The following is a 24,876-nucleotide window of genomic DNA, read 5'->3' as shown; positions in this document are numbered from 1 at the left end:
AAACTAATAATACATATGAAAGAATATATTTTGTAAAGGCATGTCATATGAAATTTGTAGGATATTTCCAAGTGTGCAAGCAATTAAAATCGTGCAATTAAAAACAATGTTGCAAGTTAGATGCTTAAGCCATTTAAACAGTGTTTTGCATGAGCGCATGCTGGTACCGGTAATTCATGGTTCACATGCAGGTTCAGGTTTTCGTTCACTAATATATTGTTGTAGGCTATATTAAATGAATAAATACTTTAATATTTTAATATAGGCTACAACTAACAACACACAGCAGGCGCGTGGAGCATGGAGGGGGTGGGGGGGAGGGTAGCGCATCCCCGGCCGATAGGTGTGAAGTGTGAACAATTTGGGGGACCATTTTAAAACAATGCATGCTGTGGTTTACTAACCAGAAATGTGCATGCACAAGGCTCGAAGTTAACAAGTTATCATGTAACTATGGTTTCCAAGGACATACTGCAGTTGTTCATGTCGCAAAAACGAGGGCGAGGCTTGATTTCATAGGGCGTGCCAGATAGATTACAGCCGTCACATTTATTAACGTTGGAACTAAATTAAGGAAGGATCAGCTGTTTGCGATCACTTTATAAATGCCGTGGCGACGTGAGTGTACTACAAAACCTACATTCGAATTTGGGGCAGATTTGACACTCAATTGATAAATGAGGGCCTATGCGCGTGACATCATCATCACGCCTACCGAGTGGCAAAAACTACTTTCGTGTGCATCCCGTAATATTGTAAAACTGTTCTTGAGAGTAAGCTCAAATGTCATATGTTGCACCACAGTGCATGGCCAATACGTTCGAAGAATTATCAGACGGACAGAAGTTACAAACCTCGACTTAAAACCTCATCGTATGGTGCAGTATTCGGTGCACGTAGCTTGCACACCGACTTTACTTGGTTTTATAGTACTGTACAGTATATTGCACTTGCATCAGCACTTTTTTTTACTCGCTCTCTCTCTCTCGTTTTTTATGTTTATAATGCCTTTGCCTCTTTTTACCGTGTCTGTTCTGTTGTTGCTGTGACAAGCACCATGAGTTGTGGAGAACGGTATTTTTCTCCCCTGTGTATTATGGAAGTAACAATACAACTGATTCTGATAGACTGATGAAGTCAACATGGAGTGTTTAGAGGCTCCCAAAAATGAACAGGGGCCATTTACAGCGGCAGCGCCGTCATCCATTATGCATGCAGGGGTCCTCAATAACACCCTCAGCGTCTGCATTGCCAGTGATTCCACTCAAACTCAGTCATTCCCAAGCTTATCCCCACAGGTAATTCCAATGATATAATATCGTTGTCTGTAATCTCTGTCAGGCATGCCCAAATATGGAGTGTTGTGACACAACAGGCCAACTCCATATATGGAGCCTGGGCAGGGGCCCCATGTCCAGTGCCCGGGCAGAGGCCTTTTGTGGCGGTTCTGGACAACCGTGGGTCCGACCGACCCCTCTGTAATCCACCCTACAGTACGTGGATTACAGACGTGCGCACACACACACACACACACACACACACAGACACACACACACACACACACACACACACACACAGACAGACAGACACTTAGTGCATTCAGAAGATGATACCTGATGATCATGTTTGGAGAAAAATCACGGCACTCCATCTTCAATCAATCTTTTCATCAATCTTTTAAAAAGGAACCGTTTTGGACATCCGACAGCGACAATATCCTGCATAACTTTGAGGCGCCACTTCCTATATATCCGTCGTTTCAAATGAAAGGCCTTCTGGCGCTTCATTCTAACTCCATTTACTGGGTTCTGACTGTGAGCAGAATGTCAGTCAGTCGCCGGAGTAAGTATACAGACTTCATATGTATGAGAGCTCCAGTATCTTATTTGAGTAGTCTATTTGAAGTGCCCTGGTGAAAAACTTTTCACTTCTATCCAGTCTCGTTATCCTCCTTGCAGTTGCTGTGAGTTTTTTGCAGGTTTAACTTTCTGCATAGAGTTTAACAGGACATGTTGTATCCTGATTATTATTGTGTTATTCGTGTCTGAAGAGGGACAATTATGACTTGTGGCCGATTTGATAAGCCAGACGTTGAGAAATCAAAAAGACAGTCCACATCCTCTACTCAATCCACAAGCTCTCCCACATATGAGTACTTTATCAAAATAATGAATGCATTTTTAAAAATGCCGTTTTCTTTTTTCCAAAAATGAGTATCACACAGGTTTCTGAGCGACTGCCATTTCTTTCTCAGAAGATTAAACAATGCAGCACAATATAAAATGTGAATCGTCCTAGCCCACACAACCAGTAAATCACACCTCTTTTTTCTTTCCCTGAATGAAGCAGGTGGGCAGAGCCACAGAAGCACTATGGGAAACTATAATATGATATTAGCTCCAGGCTAATCCAAGTTCAACTTCACAGACACAATCGAGTCCCTATAGATGAGTCACATCACATGTGGAGTTCTGTTCAAATGCAAATTAATGAAAAGGTGTGGGGTTGGAAATCGTTATGGATTCAACACGCCTTGTGCCTTTTTTGATGAGGCGGGCATAATCCACATGCGAAATGTACATGGTAATCCTCGAGTCAATTCTCATACTTGCACCTCTATGCCTATAACAAAGAATGTATGCATTGTATGAGAATCCCTGTGATTAAATATAGTATACAAAGTACATACAGTATACACAGTACATACAAGTTTGGTTTAGTACTTTTTTGGCCTCTACCGGATGCTAAATGCATGCGCTTAGTTTGACAGCGATGATTGATTGCTTTCCTCCACACTTTCCAGGGACATTGCGGCTCGGAACTGCCTGCTGACCTGCAAAGGCCAAGGCAGAGTGGCCAAGATCGGGGACTTTGGGATGGCGAGGGACATTTACAGGTATGCTGCAAACAACAACACTGCACAATGTACAGTAGATCAGGGGTTGTCAAACCTTTTTGGCCCAGGTACCCCTTGAAGGGGAGATTGTTTTACCTCATCCACGCAACACCGACAAGCATGCACTTTTACTCCTCTACAATTATTTGAAAACTTTAGTGACTAGTTACTTTGCCTCGCTCAAATCTAGCTCAAAATCTTTGAATTATTTTGTGGGGTCCGGGGACCCTCGGGGGTCCTTGAGAAGGTTCCAGGGAGTCCCCAGCTAAATGTGTTAAATCAATTTTGGGGTGAGAACCGGAGACTGCCCATAAGTCCGACCTCCCGTTAGTCCGACCACGTGGCTGGTTAAGACTGAAGTGTGTGAACGGTTAAGACTGAGGTTAGGTTTAGCGACCTGCGTGGTTGGTTAAGACTGAAGTGTGTGAACGGTTAAGACTGAGGTTAGGTTTAGCGACCTGTGTGGCTGGTTAAGACTGAAGTGTGTGAACGGTTAAGACTGAGGTTAGTTTTAGCGACCTACGTGACGGAGGTTAGGGTTAGGGTTTGGGATAGTTTTAGTTCGGAATTATGGGAGGTCAGAATATTGAGAGGTCGGACCCTGCCAGTAGATGGTGACATAGTGTAGTGAAGTAATGAGTTAGTAGGGCATCAAAATCACACTTTAACCCTATACACTCACAATACGCTCACAATGCGTCAACAGTTTAACATTGCAGATCTTGCATGTGGGTCCACCTGGCACTAATTGTTTTCAGACGGGAGGTCCAGTCTACGGCCAAATATATTAATCTGGGCATGAGTACATTTGAGAACCAATAGTGTAGTAGGGGACATTAGTGCAACCGCAAGTATCCCATAACATCCTAATAAACAGTTGTTACATAAGCACATAGCAAGGGGGCACATTTCAATAAAAGGCCACAAAACTGTACATGCATGGTGTCCGGGAAATCTGTATTGAGGTTCTCGGAAAACATAAGGACACAAAATGTGACGGAGCTATAATTCCGTCTCTCCGGTGCTAATAAAAATCCCCTAACGGTGTGGAAATGATTCTCAGCGCTCCCATTTGTAAGACAGACGCTTTCAAATGACGGCATTTAAAACACTCAACACTCCGTCAATCAAGCCATCGGGGGAAAAGGCACCAAAAGTCTTTCATGTGGCAAAGAAATGAGAGCAACGGAAGTGTGTCACAACATCCAGCTATGTCAACATGAGGCGCTCAAGCTGCCGCCCAAAGACGCTCTACCAAGAGAGAGAGAGAGAGAGAGAAGCGTCATTGGCACTGCTCTACTGGGCCTGCGAGCGTGGAGGAAGTCTCTTATGCGACTCCCCAGGGGGAGACGCATTGGAACACATTTCGTTGCTGCCGGGGCGGAAACCTCATATCCAGTAGTGGAAACAATGTGTGCACATTTTTTTATGTTTAACCTTGACCTGAGGACGATTCTACAAAATGTCTTCTAAATCCTGACAGTTTTCTGAAAAACCCTGCTGCACAACAGCATGGAGGTAGCGAGGTCGAATTATTTGGGCTCACATATTCTCTCTCTCTCTCTCTCTCTCTCTCCACATGACATGTCATGTTGGCCTTGGTGTCCTTATACTTAGATATTACCAGTGGTGTAAAGTAACAAAGTACATTTACTTAAGCACTGTAAATACTGATAATACTTTCCAATACTTTTACTTCTACTCCATTGCACCTTTTAATCCACTTACATTTATTTGAAAATCTTAGTAGTTACTAGTTACTTTGTCACTGTGTGACACGTGGTTATTTCCAATGCCAATACATTTGTACTTTTATTAAGGTAAATGTCCTAAAACATGGTTTTACTTCAAACTTTTTGAGTAATTTTTGCATTGTGGTATTTCTACTTTTACTTGAGTAACGTGTCGTACGTCAGAGTACTTCCACCGCTTAGTGTGTGCCCTATCCCACAGCACTGAATAAAATCACTGGAATAGAATAATAATAATAATAATACTCGTAAAATTGGAAAGATTTCACAAGAAGAGCGACACATGGCACTAAATAAACCGGAGAGAAAGATAGGAGCGGACGGATTAGAAACGATAAAAAAAGACGAGAAAACGATAAAAAAGCCGAGGCGAGAAGATTGTGCACAGATCAAAAGACACATTCTAAATGACATTTGAAGTTCACATCGCTGTTGCTGTGGTTACCAACTGAAGTGGAGGAAAAAGGAGAAAAAGAGAAAGAGAAAAGAAAAACCTCACAGATAATAACATTCTGCAATTAATTCACCATTCCACACTGACCCCCCCTATATCATCATCATCCCACTGATCCAATCTGTACTCCCCCCCCCCCCCCCCCCCCCCCCCCCCCTGCTCAAACCCCCACCTCCCCAAAGACGTGAGAACCTTTATCGTTATCTCCACCGGAGAATACAAGAGATTCCTTTCACCAGGTCTAGGTGTGAATCTGAGCTGGGGTTTTTTCTCCTTCTTTTTCTATTAAGCTCTCTCTCTGTCTGTCTGTCTGTCTCTCTCTCTCTCTCTCTCTCTAAAAGCTGGAGGAGAAATGATCTTGGGTGCGCGCTGATCTGATCGTCACTTTTGATAATAGCCCTGACAGTAGAACATCTTACACCGCTCTGAGACAGACTTGGAATGAATGAATGCAGCTTGTCTGCTCAGAGACCTTTTATTTAGTCCGCACGACAGGAAGGCGTTTAACCTGCACTTCCATATTCTGGGGGAAAACAGTAGCCAAAAAGTGATTGATTGAATACCGGTACTTTATTAGACAGAAATGCAAAGAGCAACAGCGTATGCAGTCAAACACACAAAGATAGCACCAAGTCTTGTTACAAATACTTTTTGAACGAGAGTTGGTGTAGACAGAACAAAGCAGAGTAGTACAGAGGACGGATTGGACAATTCAGGTCAAGTTGACCAAGTTTAAGTGGTCAATAGTTGTACGTGTCATTGGGCAGCAGTGGCTCAGGATGTTGAGCATGGTCTACTCCGTCATCGGTCTAAGATGTGTGGGTGAATGTAATGCACAATCTACTGTATGTAAAGCACCTTGGATAAAGGCACCATGCATTTACCATTAAATATATTACTGTTAAAAAACTTAAAAATAGCTAAACCCCATATCAGTGGTTCTCAAATGTTTAAATTTTAACGACCGAACCAAATGAACCCCAGGTCTGTTATTTCTTTCCTGCTACACACCAAATTCCTTTGCCGAAAATAGCCAATCTACAAGCTCAAAACAGGCCGTGAAGTGATCACGGTCCATGTCGCTCGACAAGTGTAGGTACAAAGTACAAACTATAAGCACAACGTACAAATTCACTGTAATTGCACAGGCTCAATCTCAATCTCTGATAATGAGCTAGCTGGTCTGGCTGCCAAAACCATATTTTGGCATTTCTCTTCTGCTGCATAGTAGAAAATGTCTTTTAGCCTCTGTGATCTCTGTCTATTAATATATTACTCCATTTATGTTGGCTAATAAAGACAATAGGAATCAGTCAGAAGGTATAAATCATTAACAGACTTAAGATGTTGGCGAAGGCCCAAATTTGTTCTTATAAGCCCAGTTTTAAGACCTGAATCTCTCTATAAAAAAGGTTAAAGCTACTATACAGAATTTGATGAATAACATCTTATTTTAACCAATCTGTATACTAAAGTAGGCCTATGTTAAAATGGCACTATGTACATTTTTTATGAATAAATTTTAATTTTGTCCAATCTGTATGGTAGAGTAGGCTAGCTAATACAATATACAATTGGGGTGGTTTGAATTTTGTCCTGATGGTCAAGATTGAATTTATCCCCTGGTACCAGGACCCCACGTTGAGATGTATTTGTTACAACAAATCATATATCATGAATAATATTTTTTTTGTTGGTGTTTTGCAGCAGCCTTCACTATATTCAAAGTGAGACTTTGTTTTTGCTGTGACGTTGGAATCTTGGAAATCCCTTTGGAAATAACTGTTCCACACCAAAGTTCTATATATAAATAACTGTTCCACACCAAAGTTCTATATATAAATAACTGTTCCACACCAAAGTTCCAGACTAATACCTATGTGGTGATTGCCAGACTAGTGAAAATAGCCGATGTCTCCAAACTCATGAAAAGCGTAAATGTGGCCTAATGATGTACTTACACGTATAGACCGTAATCGTGTGTGTGTGCGTGTGTGTGTGCAGGGCCAGTTACTACAGAAAGGGTGGACGTGCCATGCTGCCAGTGAAGTGGATGCCACCGGAGGCCTTCATGGAAGGCATATTCACCTCTAAAACGGACACCTGGTGGGTACGACCTCTGCTCCTCACGAACAAACCACGGGACGCAACGCCCGACGCCCGTGACCATCCGAAAGTGCCACAAACCTGACCATCTCACAATGTCACATCCCTGTGACTGCCTGTGGTGTCACGACCCTGACCCTCATTGCAGACACTCATTTTTTTTGTTTCCTACGATTTGCTATTAATTATTATTTAAAAAACAAACAAAAAACAGAATTAATGAAGTTAAAACAAAATTTAATGTTTTTTCCCCCAGTCCCCCAGTCATTCATAGCAAATATGCCATGAACAAATCAAAGAAAAATCCAAGAAATTCCATAAGTTAGAAAACAAATAAGTAGTATGAATAGCTGATCTATAAGCCTAACCGAACCACTGATTTATGCTTTGCTCTCTCTCTCTCTCTCTCTCTCTTAGGTCGTTCGGGGTGCTGCTGTGGGAGATCTTTTCGTTGGGCTACATGCCGTATCCGAGCCGCAGCAATCAGGAAGTGTTGGAGTTCGTCACCAACGGCGGAAGGATGGACCCTCCCAAAAACTGCCCTGGGCCAGTGTAAGTGGCTACTGTACACATGCACACAGTATTTTTGAGGGGGGCTAGCACCCCTCAAAAATACTGTCCAGCTTTGAGGGTCCGTGTAAACGCAAACATTGAAGACAAAAGTGAGGATGCAAATTGTGATTGGCCGGCGTGATTGGGTGGGAGATGTGCCATTGTTTGAGAATGAGATGATGTATGATGTTCATATAATTGGTCCTCAACTATTGCCAAAAGAACTTTGTTTCTAGAATTGTTTCCTTTCTAGATTCTTGGAACCTTATTGGTGCTTTTAACTGAACCGGCGGCCATTTTTTGGTTCCAGTTTTGCACCAACATTTAGCGTCATGATTCTGAACAAATTGATTTTCAGTGGAAACACTCTGTCTGAACTGGTTCAATATTAGCAGCAAATAAACACAGGGCAAATGGCAGTCAAAAGTGCATAGTATGCAAAGTTATTGCACATTCACAGTGGAGTTACTAGGAGATTCAACTGTTTTAATTGCATGTATGCTGATGATCTGGCAGATCATCAGCGTACATGCAATTAAAACAGTATCATGCTATGTCTCACGCACGCACGCATGCACACAGTATATTGCCTGCTGTCCCTCACGAGGCTGGAAATGTTATCCCATGTGGTCCAATTAATCATTGCAAGCGTGCGCACTCGCTCACACACACACACACACACACACACACACACACACACACACACACACACACACACACACACACACACACACAGAAGTTCAGCATGCAACAGCTCGTTCACCGCTATCATGCAGGCGAGTGTAAAAAAAAAAGAAGGAATGCCATGCCGCAAAATCATTAATGTTAATTTAACAACACATATACAAAAAATGTATATCCAAAAATGGACCGGCATGTATACAGTAACACAGAAACACATCAGTTTAAAGTGCACACGTGTATTACACCAAAGGGTGGAACGCTTGTATGCCCAGACTCCAAAACTATACGTTTTCAGAAAATGGAAAATAACTTAGAATAAAGCTGTTTGCAGGCTGCTGTGTTTTTTTCAGTAAAAGGGCAAAAAACGCTGAGAAATACAGAAAAGAAAAAAAGAAACGCAATAGTCATGGCTTATAGTATCTGTTTGGCAGCCGTATCCAGCAGCTTCTTGCTATGCAAAACCACAAGTAAGGTTTTTTGCTTCCCAGTAGCAGAGAATCCATCGGGAGTTGATAAAGATCCTATAAATCATTACCAGGCTGCTGTCTAGTGCAAACCTTAAGAAGAAAAATAATAATAATCCCAAAATAGCAGATTTACAAGCTCACATTGTGACCTTGTATATCAGCTATTTGTGCCACTTTAATATGCCGAAAGTAGGGCATTAAGTTATGGAGGGAAAATAAAACATGACAAGTTGAAATATGGAGATGCAAGGGTTCCAGGTTGTCACTTCCAGTTCCTACTGAGTGTTTTGTACACATTACTCTCGCTCAGTTCTGACACACAGTACTCACATTGACACGTTTGTATTGCTGTAATTCTGAGGACATGAACATTTCAGGACGGCAATTTTATAATGCTGTTTTAAAATTATTATATTATATTGCCATTTCTACACCCGAGTTATGACCCTTTAACTAAAGGTTAAAATAGCACGCAACTAAGTAGGCTATAAATCAATACATAACCAAAACTAAGCTAACCTTAAACTTAACTCTACCCCAACCTCAGTCGTTTTCCTAATTGCAAGTCTAATCCTGGACAAGAAAATGGTCCTCACAAATGTCTATTTCTCAAATTCTACTATACTTGTGGGGACATTTGGCTCCAACGAGTATAGTGATACACACATGCACGTGCGCACGCGCACGTGTGTGCACTGTGCATATATCACTTATTTCTCTATTTGACTCCCTTCAGGTAAGGATTGAAGCTTAATCCTCTTTCCATATGATACATTTTATACAGTATGTGTGCAGTATAGGCTATATATCTCGTCTGTCAGGCGGCCACCTTGTATGTCCAAAGAACCTGTCCAAAGTTGTTATTTACTCAAAACTCATTCATACTTTTCATTGAGTAATATAAATCCCACAATTTACAATTTAGGCATTTAGCAGACGCTCTTAATCCAGAGCGACTCACATTATGCAAGAACAAAAAGCATGGGAATACATCACATACATAAAAAGTAGTTATCATGAACATGCGCAAGCTAAGAACGTAACCGTGGAATATCTATATAATGAAACTATACATATAAACTATACATATACACTATACTATGCTATACATATATACTATAAAGTGCTATGACTACATAAAATACAATTCTAGTGCTGTCTACGTAACATGCTATAAGTCTGTATAAAATGCTATCTACAGCCAGGCCTAACAACTTTAATCCTGGCATCACTATTTTTGTGTTTATAGGCACTGCAGTATTGATACTTTTACTTAAGTAAAATAATGTGAGTACTTTTTGCATCATGGTTCCATTTGTACACTGAGTTATACACACCCGTAAGGGTCAATTTGGAACCCCTTCAAGGGACCATGAAGGTACCTGGACCACACTTTGAGACCCACCTGTGTAGCAGAGTGAGCCAACATGCTCTCTGTTCGACCAGAAGGGAACAGAGCGTGTGTGGAAACAAGACCGCAAGGATTTGTTTTTGCCGATATCCTTTTAGACTAAGGCTCATACATAGTCTGGATTTTCGGTGGTTAGGTGACCACCGAACTACAACATGACATCACGAGCCGCGGTGAAGAGCAAACCACCGCCACCGCTCCAGCTCTTCTCTCTGTTTTTACTCACCACCACTCAACGTTATTTCAGCTCCGGTGGTCAGCTCACCACCGGAGCGGTGGTCACCTCACCACCGAAAATCCAAACTATGAATAGGCCTTAAGTGTTTGACTGTACTCTGTACTTTTTACATTTCTGACTGAAGCCCACCACACACCGGCTGCGACCGGCGCGGCGCGTTGCCGCGCGGCGGCGCGCGGCGCCGCCTGGAAAATAGAACTGTGTTCTATCGGCGCGCGGCGCGGCTCCGCGCGGCGGACGGAGCCGGTGTGCGTTAGGTTCATTGAAAATAATGGAGGCGGCCCGCGCGGGGGACGCAGCCGGTGTGTGTCGGGCTTAATAAAGTATTCAATCAATCAATTAGTATCATTGGTAAGACCTTTGAAGGAAGTAAAGAAGAGGCCCCAATTTCTTTCCAATATGGCTGCTGTGCATAGTTACAGTTAAAGAAATGAAGGGACAAGAAAAGCGAAAGAACAGTAAGTCAGTATCAGTCTAGATTTGACATCATCTTTCCGTGCTCCTCCACCTCCGCGGCAATCACTCAAGCTGGCAGCAGGGGTTACACTAATAATAATAACAGTGTTTTCCATAGAGAAGTGTGTGCCACTGTTTGGCCTGTCAAGCATAGGCATGGCAGTGATGATGACTGGCTTCTGGGTTTGACTGTAGGCGTGATATAAAAGAAAGGGAAAATTTGTGCACACGCTTGTATTTCCATACTTGTGAGGACTTAATGTCTAGAAATAGACCTTGTGAGGAAAATTTCTTTCCTCGTCTTCACAAGAGAAACGGTTGTTTTATAATGATTTGGGGACGATTGAGGTTCGGTTTACGGTTAGGGTTATATATATGTAAGGTTTTATAGTATACAGCAGCAATACAAAGTAAACGTGTCTCTGTGTTCCCGCCAGGTACCGGATAATGACTCAGAGTTGGCAGCATCAGCCTGAGGACAGACCTAACTTCTCCACAATCCTGGAGAGGATCGACTACTGCTTACAGGTAACACCCCATTGAACCCCCGCCTCCTGCCTGTCGACACTGGATAATATACTGGCCAATATACTGGCCTCATCACCAGTAGAACCCCCGCCTCCTGCCTGTTGACACTGTAAAATATACTGGCCTCATCACCAGTAGCACCCGGCTGCTGTGCGTCACTGCAGTAGTGCAATGTGTTGAACAGCCTGATGGTCGAGCCTGGGGAAGCATTCCTTTCAGGGTTTATGATCCGGTCGGGAGCGGGTGATATCTTACGTCATTTTGTAGTCACTGGTTTGTAGTCATCAGGCTGGAACCCTCAAACTGGAATGAAAAATACCCTAAATAATTCCCCCCGATCCAAGTAGGGCATCATTATTTTAGGGCCTAACAAATAAAAGACTCAGCCCGGCATATGGATCCCGACGTTTCTTTATACTTATTGGAATAGTTTGTTTGGTATATCCATCTTATAATAATAATATAATAATAATAGTTTGGTATATCCATCTTATAATAATAATATAATAATAATAGTTTGTTTGGTATATCCATCTTATAATAATAATATAATAATAATAGTTTGTTTGGTATATCCATCTTATAATAATAATATAATAATAATAGTTTGTTTGGTATATCCATCTTATAATAATAATAGTTTGTTTGGTATATCCATCTTATAATAATAATAGTTTGTTTGGTATATCCATCTTATAATAATAATATAATAATAATAGTTTGTTTGGTATATCCATCTTATAATAATAATATAATAATAATAGTTTGTTTGGTATATCCATCTTATAATAATAATATAATAATAATAATAGTTTGTTTGGTATATCCATCTTATAATAATAATATAATAATAATAGTTTGTTTGGTATATCCATCTTATAATAATAATATAATAATAATAGTTTGTTTGGTATATCCATCTTATAATAATAATATAATAATAATAGTTTGTTTGGTATATCCATCTTATAATAATAATATAATAATAATAGTTTGTTTGGTATATCCATCTTATAATAATAATAATATAATAATAGTTTGTTTGGTATATCCATCTTATAATAATAATATAATAATAATAGTTTGTTTGGTATATCCATCTTATAATAATAATATAATAATAATAGTTTGTTTGGTATATCCATCTTATAATAATAATATAATAATAATAGTTTGTTTGGTATATCCATCTTATAATAATAATAATATAATAATAGTTTGTTTGGTATATCCATCTTATAATAATAATATAATAATAATAGTTTGTTTGGTATATCCATCTTATAATAATAATATAATAATAATAGTTTGTTTGGTATATCCATCTTATAATAATAATAATATAATAATAGTTTGTTTGGTATATCCATCTTATAATAATAATATAATAATAATAGTTTGTTTGGTATATCCATCTTATAATAATAATATAATAATAATAGTTTGTTTGGTATATCCATCTTATAATAATAATATAATAATAATAGTTTGTTTGGTATATCCATCTTATAATAATAATATAATAATAATAGTTTGTTTGGTATATCCATCTTATAATAATAATATAATAATAATAGTTTGTTTGGTATATCCATCTAATAATATAATAATAATAGTTTGTTTGGTATATCCATCTTATAATAATAATAATATAATAATAGTTTGTTTGGTATATCCATCTTATAATAATAATATAATAATAATAGTTTGTTTGGTATATCCATCTTATAATAATAATATAATAATAGTTTGTTTGGTATATCCATCTTATAATAATAATATAATAATAATAGTTTGTTTGGTATATCCATCTTATAATAATAATATAATAATAATAGTTTGTTTGGTATATCCATCTTATAATAATAATAGTTTGTTTGGTATATCCATCTTATAATAATAATATAATAATAATAGTTTGTTTGGTATATCCATCTTATAATAATAATAATATAATAATAGTTTGTTTGGTATATCCATCTTATAATAATAATATAATAATAATAGTTTGTTTGGTATATCCATCTTATAATAATAATATAATAATAATAGTTTGTTTGGTATATCCATCTTATAATAATAATATAATAATAATAGTTTGTTTGGTATATCCATCTTATAATAATAATAATATAATAATAGTTTGTTTGGTATATCCATCTTATAATAATAATAATATAATAATAGTTTGTTTGGTATATCCATCTTATAATAATAATATAATAATAATAGTTTGTTTGGTATATCCATCTTATAATAATAATATAATAATAGTTTGTTTGGTATATCCATCTTATAATAATAATATAATAATAATAGTTTGTTTGGTATATCCATCTTATAATAATAATATAATAATAATAGTTTGTTTGGTATATCCATCTTATAATAATAATATAATAATAATAGTTTGTTTTTGTATATCCATCTTATAATAATAATATAATAATAATAGTTTGTTTGGTATATCCATCTTATAATAATAATAATATAATAATAGTTTGTTTGGTATATCCATCTTATAATAATAATATAATAATAATAGTTTGTTTGGTATATCCATCTTATAATAATAATATAATAATAATAGTTTGTTTGGTATATCCATCTTATAATAATAATATAATAATAATAGTTTGTTTGGTATATCCATCTTATAATAATAATATAATAATAATAGTTTGTTTGGTATATCCATCTTATAATAATAATATAATAATAATAATATAATAATAATAGTTTGTTTGGTATATCCATCTTATTTTCCAACTCATGGCGACTATAGCGTGACTAAAAACAAACAGGGGGGACCAAAACAAAGCGACGCTTTGTTGAGTTTTTTATCATCGGGTCTAAACAACGCCTAGACCGGATCGCACATCAATTTTAGTAACGCAGATGAGGCGTTCCTCCGAGGCGGAAAGCCTGGTGACGCGCGGTTATAGTCGACAGGTGGAAACGGCCTCAGGGTTAAATTTACTGTATGCTCCCAACACCCCTCCCCCCCCTCTGCAGGACCCTGACGTGGTGACCGTGCCGTTGCCCGTGGAGTATGGGCCGGCTCCGGAGGAAGAAGAACGCGTCCCCATGCGCCCCGACGACCCCTCGGCCGCCCCGTCCCTGCTGGTGAACGGCCAGACCCCCGACGGGGAGGGGGGGGACCCCCCGCCTCCTCCTCCCTCCTACCCCGCGGAGGAAACAACCCCGCGGGCGGCCGAACCCTCCTCCTCCGCCGCCTCTGAGGCCATGAAGGCCCAGCCGCCCCCTCAGCCCTACCCGCTCCCCCAGCAGGCCCGCCCACCACAGACGTCAGCCTCCATCATCACGGCCACCACGGTCACATCCTCCTCCTCCACATCCGGCTCGGCGCTCGCCGCCAACAAGGGCCCGCACGTCTTCGCCGCGCAGCCGCCCGACGGGGGCCACGTCAACCTGGCGTTCAGCCAGGGCCTTCCCCTGGAGAAGGACGGGGGCCGCGGCGGCGGGAAGCCCACCAGCCTGTGGAATCCCACCTACGGCTCCTGGTTCCTGCAACAGCAGCAGCAGAGGCAGCAGCAGCATCAGCAGCAGCATCAGAGGCAGGCGGGGGGGCTGGCGGGAGGGCCGGGGGGCGGGGGCGGCGGCGGCAGGGTGCCCGGCGAGGGCCAGGAGCATGTGGTGCACGGGCGGACGGTGGCGGAGGCGGCGGGCGCCCTGGGTCTGCAGCACCAGCAGCACAAGCAGTTCCAGCAGCACCACCACCAGCACCACCAGCTGCAGCTGCTGCACCACCAACAGCAGCAGCAGCAGCAGCAGCAGGGCATGTGCCGACCCCTGCTGCCTCCCCCGCCGGCCGCCGGCCAGTCCCCGCTGCTCTTGGATTCGGCCACGCTGCCGCCGGTCCCCCTCTACAGACTGCGGCGCTTCCCCTGCGGGAACATCGGCTACGGCTACCAGGAGCAGGGCCTGCCTCTGGACACCTCCCACCCCGGCCCCAACAACAACCCCCCGCCGCCCGCTATCCAAGCACCCGCCGCCACCACCTCCTCGGGGCCCCTCCTCCAGAGGGGCGCCTCCGTTCCTGCCTCGGTGTCCCTGGGCCGCTCGGGCGTGTCCGAGGACAGCCGCCCGCTGTTGGTCACCATGGGGACGGTACAGGACCCCAGGTTGCCCAGGATGGAGGGCCATAACGCCACCGTGCTTTAGCCCAAAATGCCTACTTATACTACGTCCTTTGTCTCAGTCCCGATCCCTTAGAGAAACTGTGTATACCGGAAGCACAGGACGAAAACACTGTGTCTGGACAGAGGAACCCCCCTCACACCCCCTCCCTCCCTCCCTCCCACCCACCCCTCCTCCTCTCTGGTCATCTTGGTGTGTCCCCCTTGTGCCCATGTTTGGAGAGGGACAGGCTTGCTTGTCGGATCTTGTCCCATGCAGCGATCTCTTCCAGTGGGGTGGTGTTTTAAAAATTGCCGGTGGATGCTAAAGCACATCAAGAGAACTTTGGAGAAAAAAAATAAAAAATATAAAAATACTTTTTGGCAGACAAACGACTTATAGGCTAGTTTTTGAGTAAAAACTCAAAAAAAACAAAAACAAGAACAGAAACCTATTTTTTCAACGCTGGATGGAATATGAACGTGAGTGAGTTCAAGTTGAAGGGAAAGATGAGAGTTTGTCTCGACACAGAAACGAGGAAGGGGACCTTTTCATCCTTGGGAAATGGGACATGAGCAAGCATAATCTATTTGCCGTGTGTTTGCTAAGACTGCCGTATGGACGAGTGAAGCAGCCTATCCTGTATAACCACGTTCCAACTACGAGGATACAAATTTCTATATTTTGGCAGATTGAATTAAGACTCTTGATCATCATTTGTTTTGACCGTAGCCCTCTGCTGAGCTGACTCTGGCTGCCAGCCAACATGTCTGTTCGATTCTCTCCTCGCGAAGCCAGGAACATCCAGGGGGCGCCGTTTGGGTTTGGGCTTCACGTTTAACCTCAATTTCTGTTCATTTATGCACATTTTCGACACCTGAACGTTGTTTGATGATAAATCTGATTTTGGATCGCCGCTGAGAGCATCTCTATCCACAACCATCCATCTGTAGTCACGTTTTTCTTTATCTGCAACCATTCAATCATTAGGCGTCCCTATTTTGGGCATAATAGGCGAACATTTTCAAAGGCGTTCATATTTTTTTAAATAGTCGCTCTACAAGCTCATGCCGTGTCAATATGTGACAGAGTGAGGTTGTAGATCTCGCAAATGTTTTTTTTTATTTGTTTTTATATGAGGCTTAAGTGGTAACTTTTCTGCCACCCTCTCTAGTTCAGGGGTCTTCAACATAAGAACAACAGGGGGGCCGCCAAATCTTTGTGCGATAGGAACCCTAGCATCCCTTTTTTGGGTGGGGTCATTAGCTGAAAATAGCAGATCGGCTATGTTTGGCAAAGAGGTTTTGTGAAGGGGGGGAAAGAGCAGATTAAGTACAAGTTTATTAAAGTGGTTAACTTTCTGAAAATACACATACACATCTAAGAAATGTATAAGAAGGTTTAATCTACAATTTTATACATATGTCATCTTCAACTCTCTCTCCCTGCTAAGTGGTTCTTGTCCTGAAAAACTTTGAAGGCCCCTGGTCTTTTTTGGTCACGCCCACCGTGTCCATTTCCTTTTGGATTCCACACCATGATAAATAACTTGCTATCAAACTATTTTTGAAGAATATCGCAGAATCAGACAACTGGATACCAGAGACTTTTTCTTTTTCTTAAACAAACAAATGAACGGGGGAAAAAAGACTGGGAAAGTAAACCTGTTTGTGTTGATGTTTGCTTGCCTGCTTGTTTATTTATTCATTCTTATTTTTAATTTTTGTTTTTTATGGAAGAGGCTCTGTAAATTATGAGTGGACATGCTCTTTAAAAATCAACACTTATTTTACAGTACATCCGCACTCGACAAGCTCACAGAACAGAAAGGCCACTAGTACAGAGCGCTGAGAGTCTCCGGTCAACCATATAGGGTTTTGAGTCGTTAAACTAGAGATTTGAATTTGTAGTGTCGACTGAAAAGAGTAAAAACTACCAGCTGTCACCAGTGTGGTCATTTCACTGTCTGATGCCTCCAGTGGTGGACAAAGTACTCAACCCCCATACTTGAGAAAAATATAGATTCTCCTGGTCAAATAATACTCGACTACAAGTTGCTCTACCAAATTTCCATTGAATTAAAGTACTGGAGTACTTGCTGTAAAATAATACAAATGAAAATGTAGTATTCAAAACTATAACTTACAAAGTGCAGTTCTTTTTAATTGCTGTATTGAAATATTTTCCAGAGGTTCGATTGTTAACGGCACATATGAAAGCTCACAAGCTGTCGAATCGCAACGCATTGTGAGCTTATAGATCGGCTATTGTCACTATATTTCCAATAGGGCTAAATAAGTATACTTAATTCATAATGTACGTTTTCCTCTTCTTAGCCCTGTAAGACCCGGATATATTTCTACTTGCAAAAAAGAGATTTCAACCTTACTACTACGTTGTACTACTAGGACTTGTGTTAAAATAATGTTAAAAAAAATAAAAAATAAAGGTTTGATGAAAATGTTATGCACATTTATAATAATAATATAATAATATAATAATTTAATCATTTACATTTGGGGGATATCTTTCACAATTTTCACAATTCTAATGATAACAAAAAAACATATATTACAATTATTTTACTTACTTTTATTAGGGTTAAAGGTCAAATGTCATAGGTTAGTCCAGAATGTTTTTATTTGTGTGAATTTCAGCCTCTGTGGGGGGTATTTATATGCAAATATCATGACCAATGGCATTGCAATGAACATAACAAAACAAACAATAAATTAAAATGTTACCGAAAAGCAACGCTGGGTCTTACAGGGTTAGAAATGTAGTGGAGTCAAAAGTATAATATTTGTCTTTATTGAATTATCCAAAAATACAAATATTCAAGTAAACTACAATGCTCAACAAACACGTGTGACATTCCAAACTTTTCAAATTCAGTGGAAAGTCCAAGCCTTGTCATGGAGAAAGGGGTGTATGAAATGGTCTCCTTTTACACTTTACCAGGAAAGTGTCAGATCTCGTGTCTAAGTAGGCTAGAGTACTCGCCTCGGGTAATGTCCACCACTCCACCACCAGCCTGGTACTGTACGGCTCTTTGCCATTGGGTGCAGAGAGAGAGAGGCAAAGGTGGGAGAGAGAGATAAAACAATATAAGTCATTGTCGACATCATCTTTCTTTCACTGCAGAGGATATGTAATGGCCCCTTGAAAATGTGTACTTCACAGACTCCACTATTGTTTGAAAAATGTCTTATCTTGAAAGTAGTATGCATTGAATTGATGCGGTCGAGGCGGGGACTTTTTGTGACATTTTCTTTTCCGAATGCATCACTTAAAGTCCCATTTGTGCCGAGCAGATCTGACATTCTAATGGCTACCTGAAAGCACTCTGTGATCCCTAAATTAACCAAATCTATATTTTATATTGTCGCTGTTTGGTAGAAAATTGAAAATGGTGATAATAGGCGATGTGCAAGCTCGGTTATTTTCGCTGCTTTTCTGCAACACTCTTGTATGACGAAGTAGGGCATTATTTTACAAGATAAAACGTACAAAGTTGAAATAAATATGGACGTACAAGGTTTCTGCCTGACAGTGAAGATATTGAAGGTGTAAGAATGTAAATTTGATATGAAAGGTTGGAAACAAGAAGACAAGACACTAGTGAAAGGACTGGGTGTACGCGGGAAGTGTTCTCTTCCCATGCAAAAGTATTCGTGCACATCATTTTTATTTTAAACTTGCTCCACAGTTTCCCGACATCAACCCCATCCTAGCCTCTACTGAAAAGCTATCACCACTGATAGACTCACTGAAGACAATTTAAAGCTGATATTACAACCAGGGTTGCGCACCGAAAACAGCAGATCTGCAAGCTCTCAACATGTCACGGTGTGTTGCTTTGTGAGCGCTGAGATCTTCTATTTCCGTGACACATGTTTTCAGCTTGTACAACAGCTATTTTTTGTGCACGACACCGGCACACAAGTATGAATCTCAGATTTATTTGTCGACCAGACAGTGCCTAATCGAATCCATCCATTAAGACCTGAGAACAGATTCTACAAATGTCTTCTAAATCCAGATTTTTTTTTCAGAAAAACCTGTTTCTATGTCTGTGGTTCTCAAACTATTTAATGTCAAGGATGCCAGAATTATCTGTATTTGGCCGCCAAATATGTTGTTCCAGGGACCCCCAGGGGCAAATATTTTAATTTAAAACGTTCGCTGTGAAAGAATATATAAAGATTCAAAGTTTTGCACCCATTTTCACGATTTTTCAACAGCGAAAGTTTAAAATAATGGTTAAAGTGGTTAAAAGCTAAGGTGACACAGACACGGCCTCAGGTCTAAATGGCTTAAAGAAAATGCTATTTTGCTTCCTCTTATGTACGATGTGTGACGCATAATTCTTCTTCGCAGCTCATCTCCATTTTGTGTAAAAAGACAAACTGAACTGCATCTGTAAAATGTTGTAATTACAAAAGTATTGTACTATGACTCTGGTAAAAGCTGTAATTTGCCCTTCAGACGACATTCGCCAAAATGAATAAATTACTATATAATATGACCACTGTATGTAGTGTGTGTGCGTGCGTGCATGCAGGGCTGTGTGATGCGTAGTGCAGGTGGACTGCAGTAGTGCTTGTAGTTAGTGCATGTTGTGCATGTTGCTTCTGCTTGCTACTCTGCTTTCAGCTACTGCCGCCGGCTAGCCCTCCTCGCGGGGGGTGAAAAGAGGAGCTGAGCTGCGTAAGTCTCCTCCTGCCGGTACACAGCCTCTCCACCGCCAAGACTTCTGCAGTGCCTCCTCGTGGCCACACACGGTAACTGGGTACCTTGCGGTCCCAGGCCAAACTGTAGAGGATCTCGGAGCAACAGTGGGCCCCAGAGGCAAGGCGTGCAGGCCCACCGGTGTGTGGACACGCCCTGGCGCCTGACAAACACTGTCCCAGCTATGGGCAAATAGCATGGGCAGGTGGGGCTCATAGCCGTGGAAGGCAAGGCAACCCATCTAGGAGAAGGACACTCTGAATTAAAACCAGGACAGCGAGGAGTTGCGCCCCACAGTCCTTAATTAGCAAAAACGGCGCGCTATAGTATGCCGTACGATATGGGCTATAGCCCATGGTCCAAAATGATGAGAAACGAGGCTAACTTTTTTTTTCAAAATTTCAAAAAACATGGGCTATAACCCATCGTTTTTGTCATTTTGTCATTTTTTTTAAATGCTCAAAAATGATGAAAAACGGCGTGCTATAGTATGCCGTACGATATGGGCTATAGCCCATGGTCCAAAATGATGAGAAACGAGGCTAACTTTTTTTTTCAAAATTTCAAAAACATGGGCTATAACCCATCGTTTTTGTCATTTCGTCATTTTTTTCAAATCCTCAAAAATGATGAAAAACGGCGCGCTATAGTATGCCGTACGATATGGGCTATAGCCCATGGTCCAAAATGATGAGAAACGAGGCTAACTTTTTTTTCCATCATTTAAAAAAACATGGGCTATAACCCATCGTTTTTGTCATTTCGTAATTTTTTTCAAATCCTCAAAAATGATGAAAAACGGCACGCTATAGTATGCCGTACGATATGGGCTATAGCCCATGGTCCAAAATGATGAGAAACGAGGCTAACTTTTTTTTTCAAAATTTCAAAAAACATGGGCTATAACCCATCGTTTTTGTCATTTCGTCATTTTTTTCAAATCCTCAAAAATGATGAAAAACGGCGCCCTATAGTATGCCGTACGATATGGCCTATAGCCCATGGTCCAAAATGATGAGAAACGAGGCTAACTTTTTTTTCAAAAATTTAAAAAAACATGGGCTATAACCCATCGTTTTTGTCATTTCGTCATTTTTTTCAAATTGTCAAAAATGATGAAAAACGGCGCGCTATAGTATGCCGTACGATATGGGCTATAGCCCATGGTCCAAAATGATGAGAAACGAGGCTAACTTTTTTTTTTCAAAATTTCAAAAACATGGGCTATAACCCATCGTTTTTGTCATTTCGTCATTTTTTTCAAATCGTCAAAAATGATGAAAAACGGCGCGCTATAGTATGCCGTACGATATGGGCTATAGCCCATGGTCCAAAATGATGAGAAACGAGGCTAACTTTTTTTTCCAAAATTTCAAAAACATGGGCTATAACCCATCGTTTTTGTCATTTCGTCATTTTTTTCAAATCGTCAAAAATGATGAAAAACGGCGCGCTATAGTATGCCGTACGATATGGGCTATAGCCCATGGTCCAAAATGATGAGAAACGAGGCTAACTTTTTTTTCCAAAATTTCAAAAACATGGGCTATAACCCATCGTTTTTGTCATTTCGTCATTTTTTTCAAATCGTCAAAAATGATGAAAAACGGCGCGCTATAGTATGCCGTACGATATGGGCTATAGCCCATGGTCCAAAATGATGAGAAACGAGGCTAACTTTTTTTTCAAAAATTAAAAAAAACATGGGCTATAACCCATCGTTTTTGTCATTTTGTCATTTTTTTCAAATGCTCAAAAATGATGAAAAACGGCGCGCTATAGTATGCCGTACGATATGGGCTATAGCCCATGGTCCAAAATGATGAGAAACGAGGCTAACTTTTTTTTTCAAAATTTCGTTTTTGTCATTTCGTCATTTTTTTCAAATCCTCAAAAATGATGAAAAACGGCGCGCTATAGTTTGACGTACGATATGGGCTATAGCCCATGGTCCAAAATGATGAGAAACGAGGCTAACCTTTTTTTTCAACATTTCAAAAACATGGGCTATAACCCATCGTTTTTGTCATTTCGTCATTTTTTTCAAATCCTCAAAAATGATGAAAAACGGCGCGCTATAGTATGCCGTACGATATGGGCTATAGCCCATGGTCCAAAATGATGAGAAACGAGGCTAACTTTTTTTTTCAAAATTTCAAAAACATGGGCTATAACCCATCGTTTTTGTCATTTTGTCATTTTTTTCAAATGCTCAAAAATGATGAAAAACGGCGCGCTATAGTATGCCGTACGATATGGGCTATAGCCCATGGTCCAAAATGATGAGAAACGAGGCTAACTTTTTTTTTCAAAATTTCAAAAACATGGGCTATAACCCATCGTTTTTGTCATTTCGTCATTTTTTTCAAATCCTCAAAAATGATGAAAAACGGCGCGCTATAGTATGCCGTACGATATGGGCTATAGCCCATGGTCCAAAATGATGAGAAACGAGGCTAACTTTTTTTTTCAACATTTCAAAAAACATGGGCTATAACCCATCGTTTTTGTCATTTCGTAATTTTTTTCAAATCCTCAAAAATGATGAAAAACGGCGCGCTATAGTATGCCGTACGATATGGGCTATAGCCCATGGTCCAAAATGATGAGAAACGAGGCTAACTTTTTTTTTCAAAATTTCAAAAAACATGGGCTATAACCCATCGTTTTTGTCATTTCGTCATTTTTTTCAAATCCTCAAAAATGATGAAAAACGGCGCCCTATAGTATGCCGTACGATATGGGCTAGAGCCCATGGTCCAAAATGATGAGAAACGAGGCTAACTTTTTTTTCCAAAATGTCAAAAAACATGGGCTATAACCCATCGTTTTTGTCATTTCGTCATTTTTTTCAAATCCTCAAAAATGATGAAAAACGGCGCGCTATAGTATGCCGTACGATATGGGCTATAGCCCATGATCCAAAATGATGAGAAACGAGGCTAACTTTTTTTTCAAAATTTCAAAAAACATGGGCTATAACCCATCGTTTTTGTCATTTCGTCATTTTTTTCAAATCGTCAAAAATGATGAAAAACGGCGCGCTATAGTATGCCGTACGATATGGGCTATAGCCCATGGTCCAAAATGATGAGAAACGAGGATAACTTTTTTTTTCAAAATTTCAAAAAACATGGGCTATAACCCATCGTTTTTGTCATTTTTTTCAAATGCTCAAAAATGATGAAAAACGGCGCGCTATAGTATGCCGTACGATATGGGCTATAGCCCATGGTCCAAAATGATGAGAAACGAGGCTAACTTTTTTTTTCAAAATTTCAAAAACATGGGCTATAACCCATCGTTTTTGTCATTTCGTCATTTTTTTCAAATCCTCAAAAATGATGAAAAACGGCGCGCTATAGTATGCCGTACGATATGGGCTATAGCCCATGGTCCAAAATGATGAGAAACGAGGCTAACCTTTTTTTTTCAAAATTTCAAAAACATGGGCTATAACCCATCGTTTTTGTCATTTCGTCATTTTTTTCAAATCGTCAAAAATGATGAAAAACGGCGCGCTATAGTATGCCGTACGATATGGGCTATAGCCCATGGTCCAAAATGATGAGAAACGAGGCTAACTTTTTTTTCAAAAAAATAAAAGAACATGGGCTATAACCCATCGTTTTTGTCATTTCGTCATTTTTTTCAAATTGTCAAAAATGATGAAAAACGGCGCGCTATAGTATGCCGTACGATATGGGCTATAGCCCATGGTCCAAAATGATGAGAAACGAGGCTAACTTTTTTTTTTTAAATTTCAAAAAACATGGGCTATAACCCATCGTTTTTGTCATTTTGTCATTTTTTTCAAATGCTCAAAAATGATGAAAAACGGCGCGCTATAGTATGCCGTACGATAGGGGCTATAGCCCATGGTCCAAAATGATGAGAAACGAGGCTAACTTTTTTTTTCAAAATTTCGTTTTTGTCATTTCGTCATTTTTTTCAAATCCTCAAAAATGATGAAAAACGGCGCGCTATAGTTTGACGTACGATATGGGCTATAGCCCATGGTCCAAAATGATGAGAAACGAGGCTAACCTTTTTTTTCAACATTTCAAAAACATGGGCTATAACCCATCGTTTTTGTCATTTCGTCATTTTTTTCAAATCCTCAAAAATGATGAAAAACGGCGCGCTATAGTATGCCGTACGATATGGGCTATAGCCCATGGTCCAAAATGATGAGAAACGAGGCTAACTTTTTTTTTCAAAATTTCAAAAACATGGGCTATAACCCATCGTTTTTGTCATTTTGTCATTTTTTTCAAATGCTCAAAAATGATGAAAAACGGCGCGCTATAGTATGCCGTACGATATGGGCTATAGCCCATGGTCCAAAATGATGAGAAACGAGGCTAACCTTTTTTTCCAAAATGTCAAAAAACATGGGCTATAACCCATCGTTTTTGTCATTTCGTCATTTTTTTCAAATCCTCAAAAATGATGAAAAACG

The 24,876-nt window shown here is 40.1% G+C and overlaps 1 protein-coding gene across 2 annotated transcripts in view; it reads left to right on the top strand.

Annotated features, from left to right (window-relative positions):
• LOC308329316 (ALK tyrosine kinase receptor-like) overlaps positions 1-18,176 on the top strand; it is a 139,827-nt gene extending 121,651 nt beyond the window's left edge. For both annotated transcript variants that reach the window (XM_080783561.1, XM_080783562.1), the window contains 5 exons: positions 2,804-2,896; positions 7,106-7,207; positions 7,625-7,759; positions 11,453-11,543; positions 14,559-18,176. In XM_080783561.1, coding sequence (XP_080639687.1) covers positions 2,804-2,896; positions 7,106-7,207; positions 7,625-7,759; positions 11,453-11,543; positions 14,559-15,728 — 1,591 coding nt within the window. In that variant the 3' untranslated portion in view covers positions 15,729-18,176. The remainder of the gene's footprint in view (positions 1-2,803; positions 2,897-7,105; positions 7,208-7,624; positions 7,760-11,452; positions 11,544-14,558) is intronic.
• Positions 18,177-24,876: the final 6,700 nt, after the last annotated feature.

The sequence above is a fragment of the Protomyctophum bolini genome (assembly GCF_963924005.1).
Source record: "Protomyctophum bolini genome assembly, chromosome: 15".
Taxonomy (NCBI): domain Eukaryota; kingdom Metazoa; phylum Chordata; class Actinopteri; order Myctophiformes; family Myctophidae; genus Protomyctophum; species Protomyctophum bolini.
Note: the sequence above shows the minus strand (reverse complement) of the source record. Positions and strands in the feature narration are given on the sequence as shown.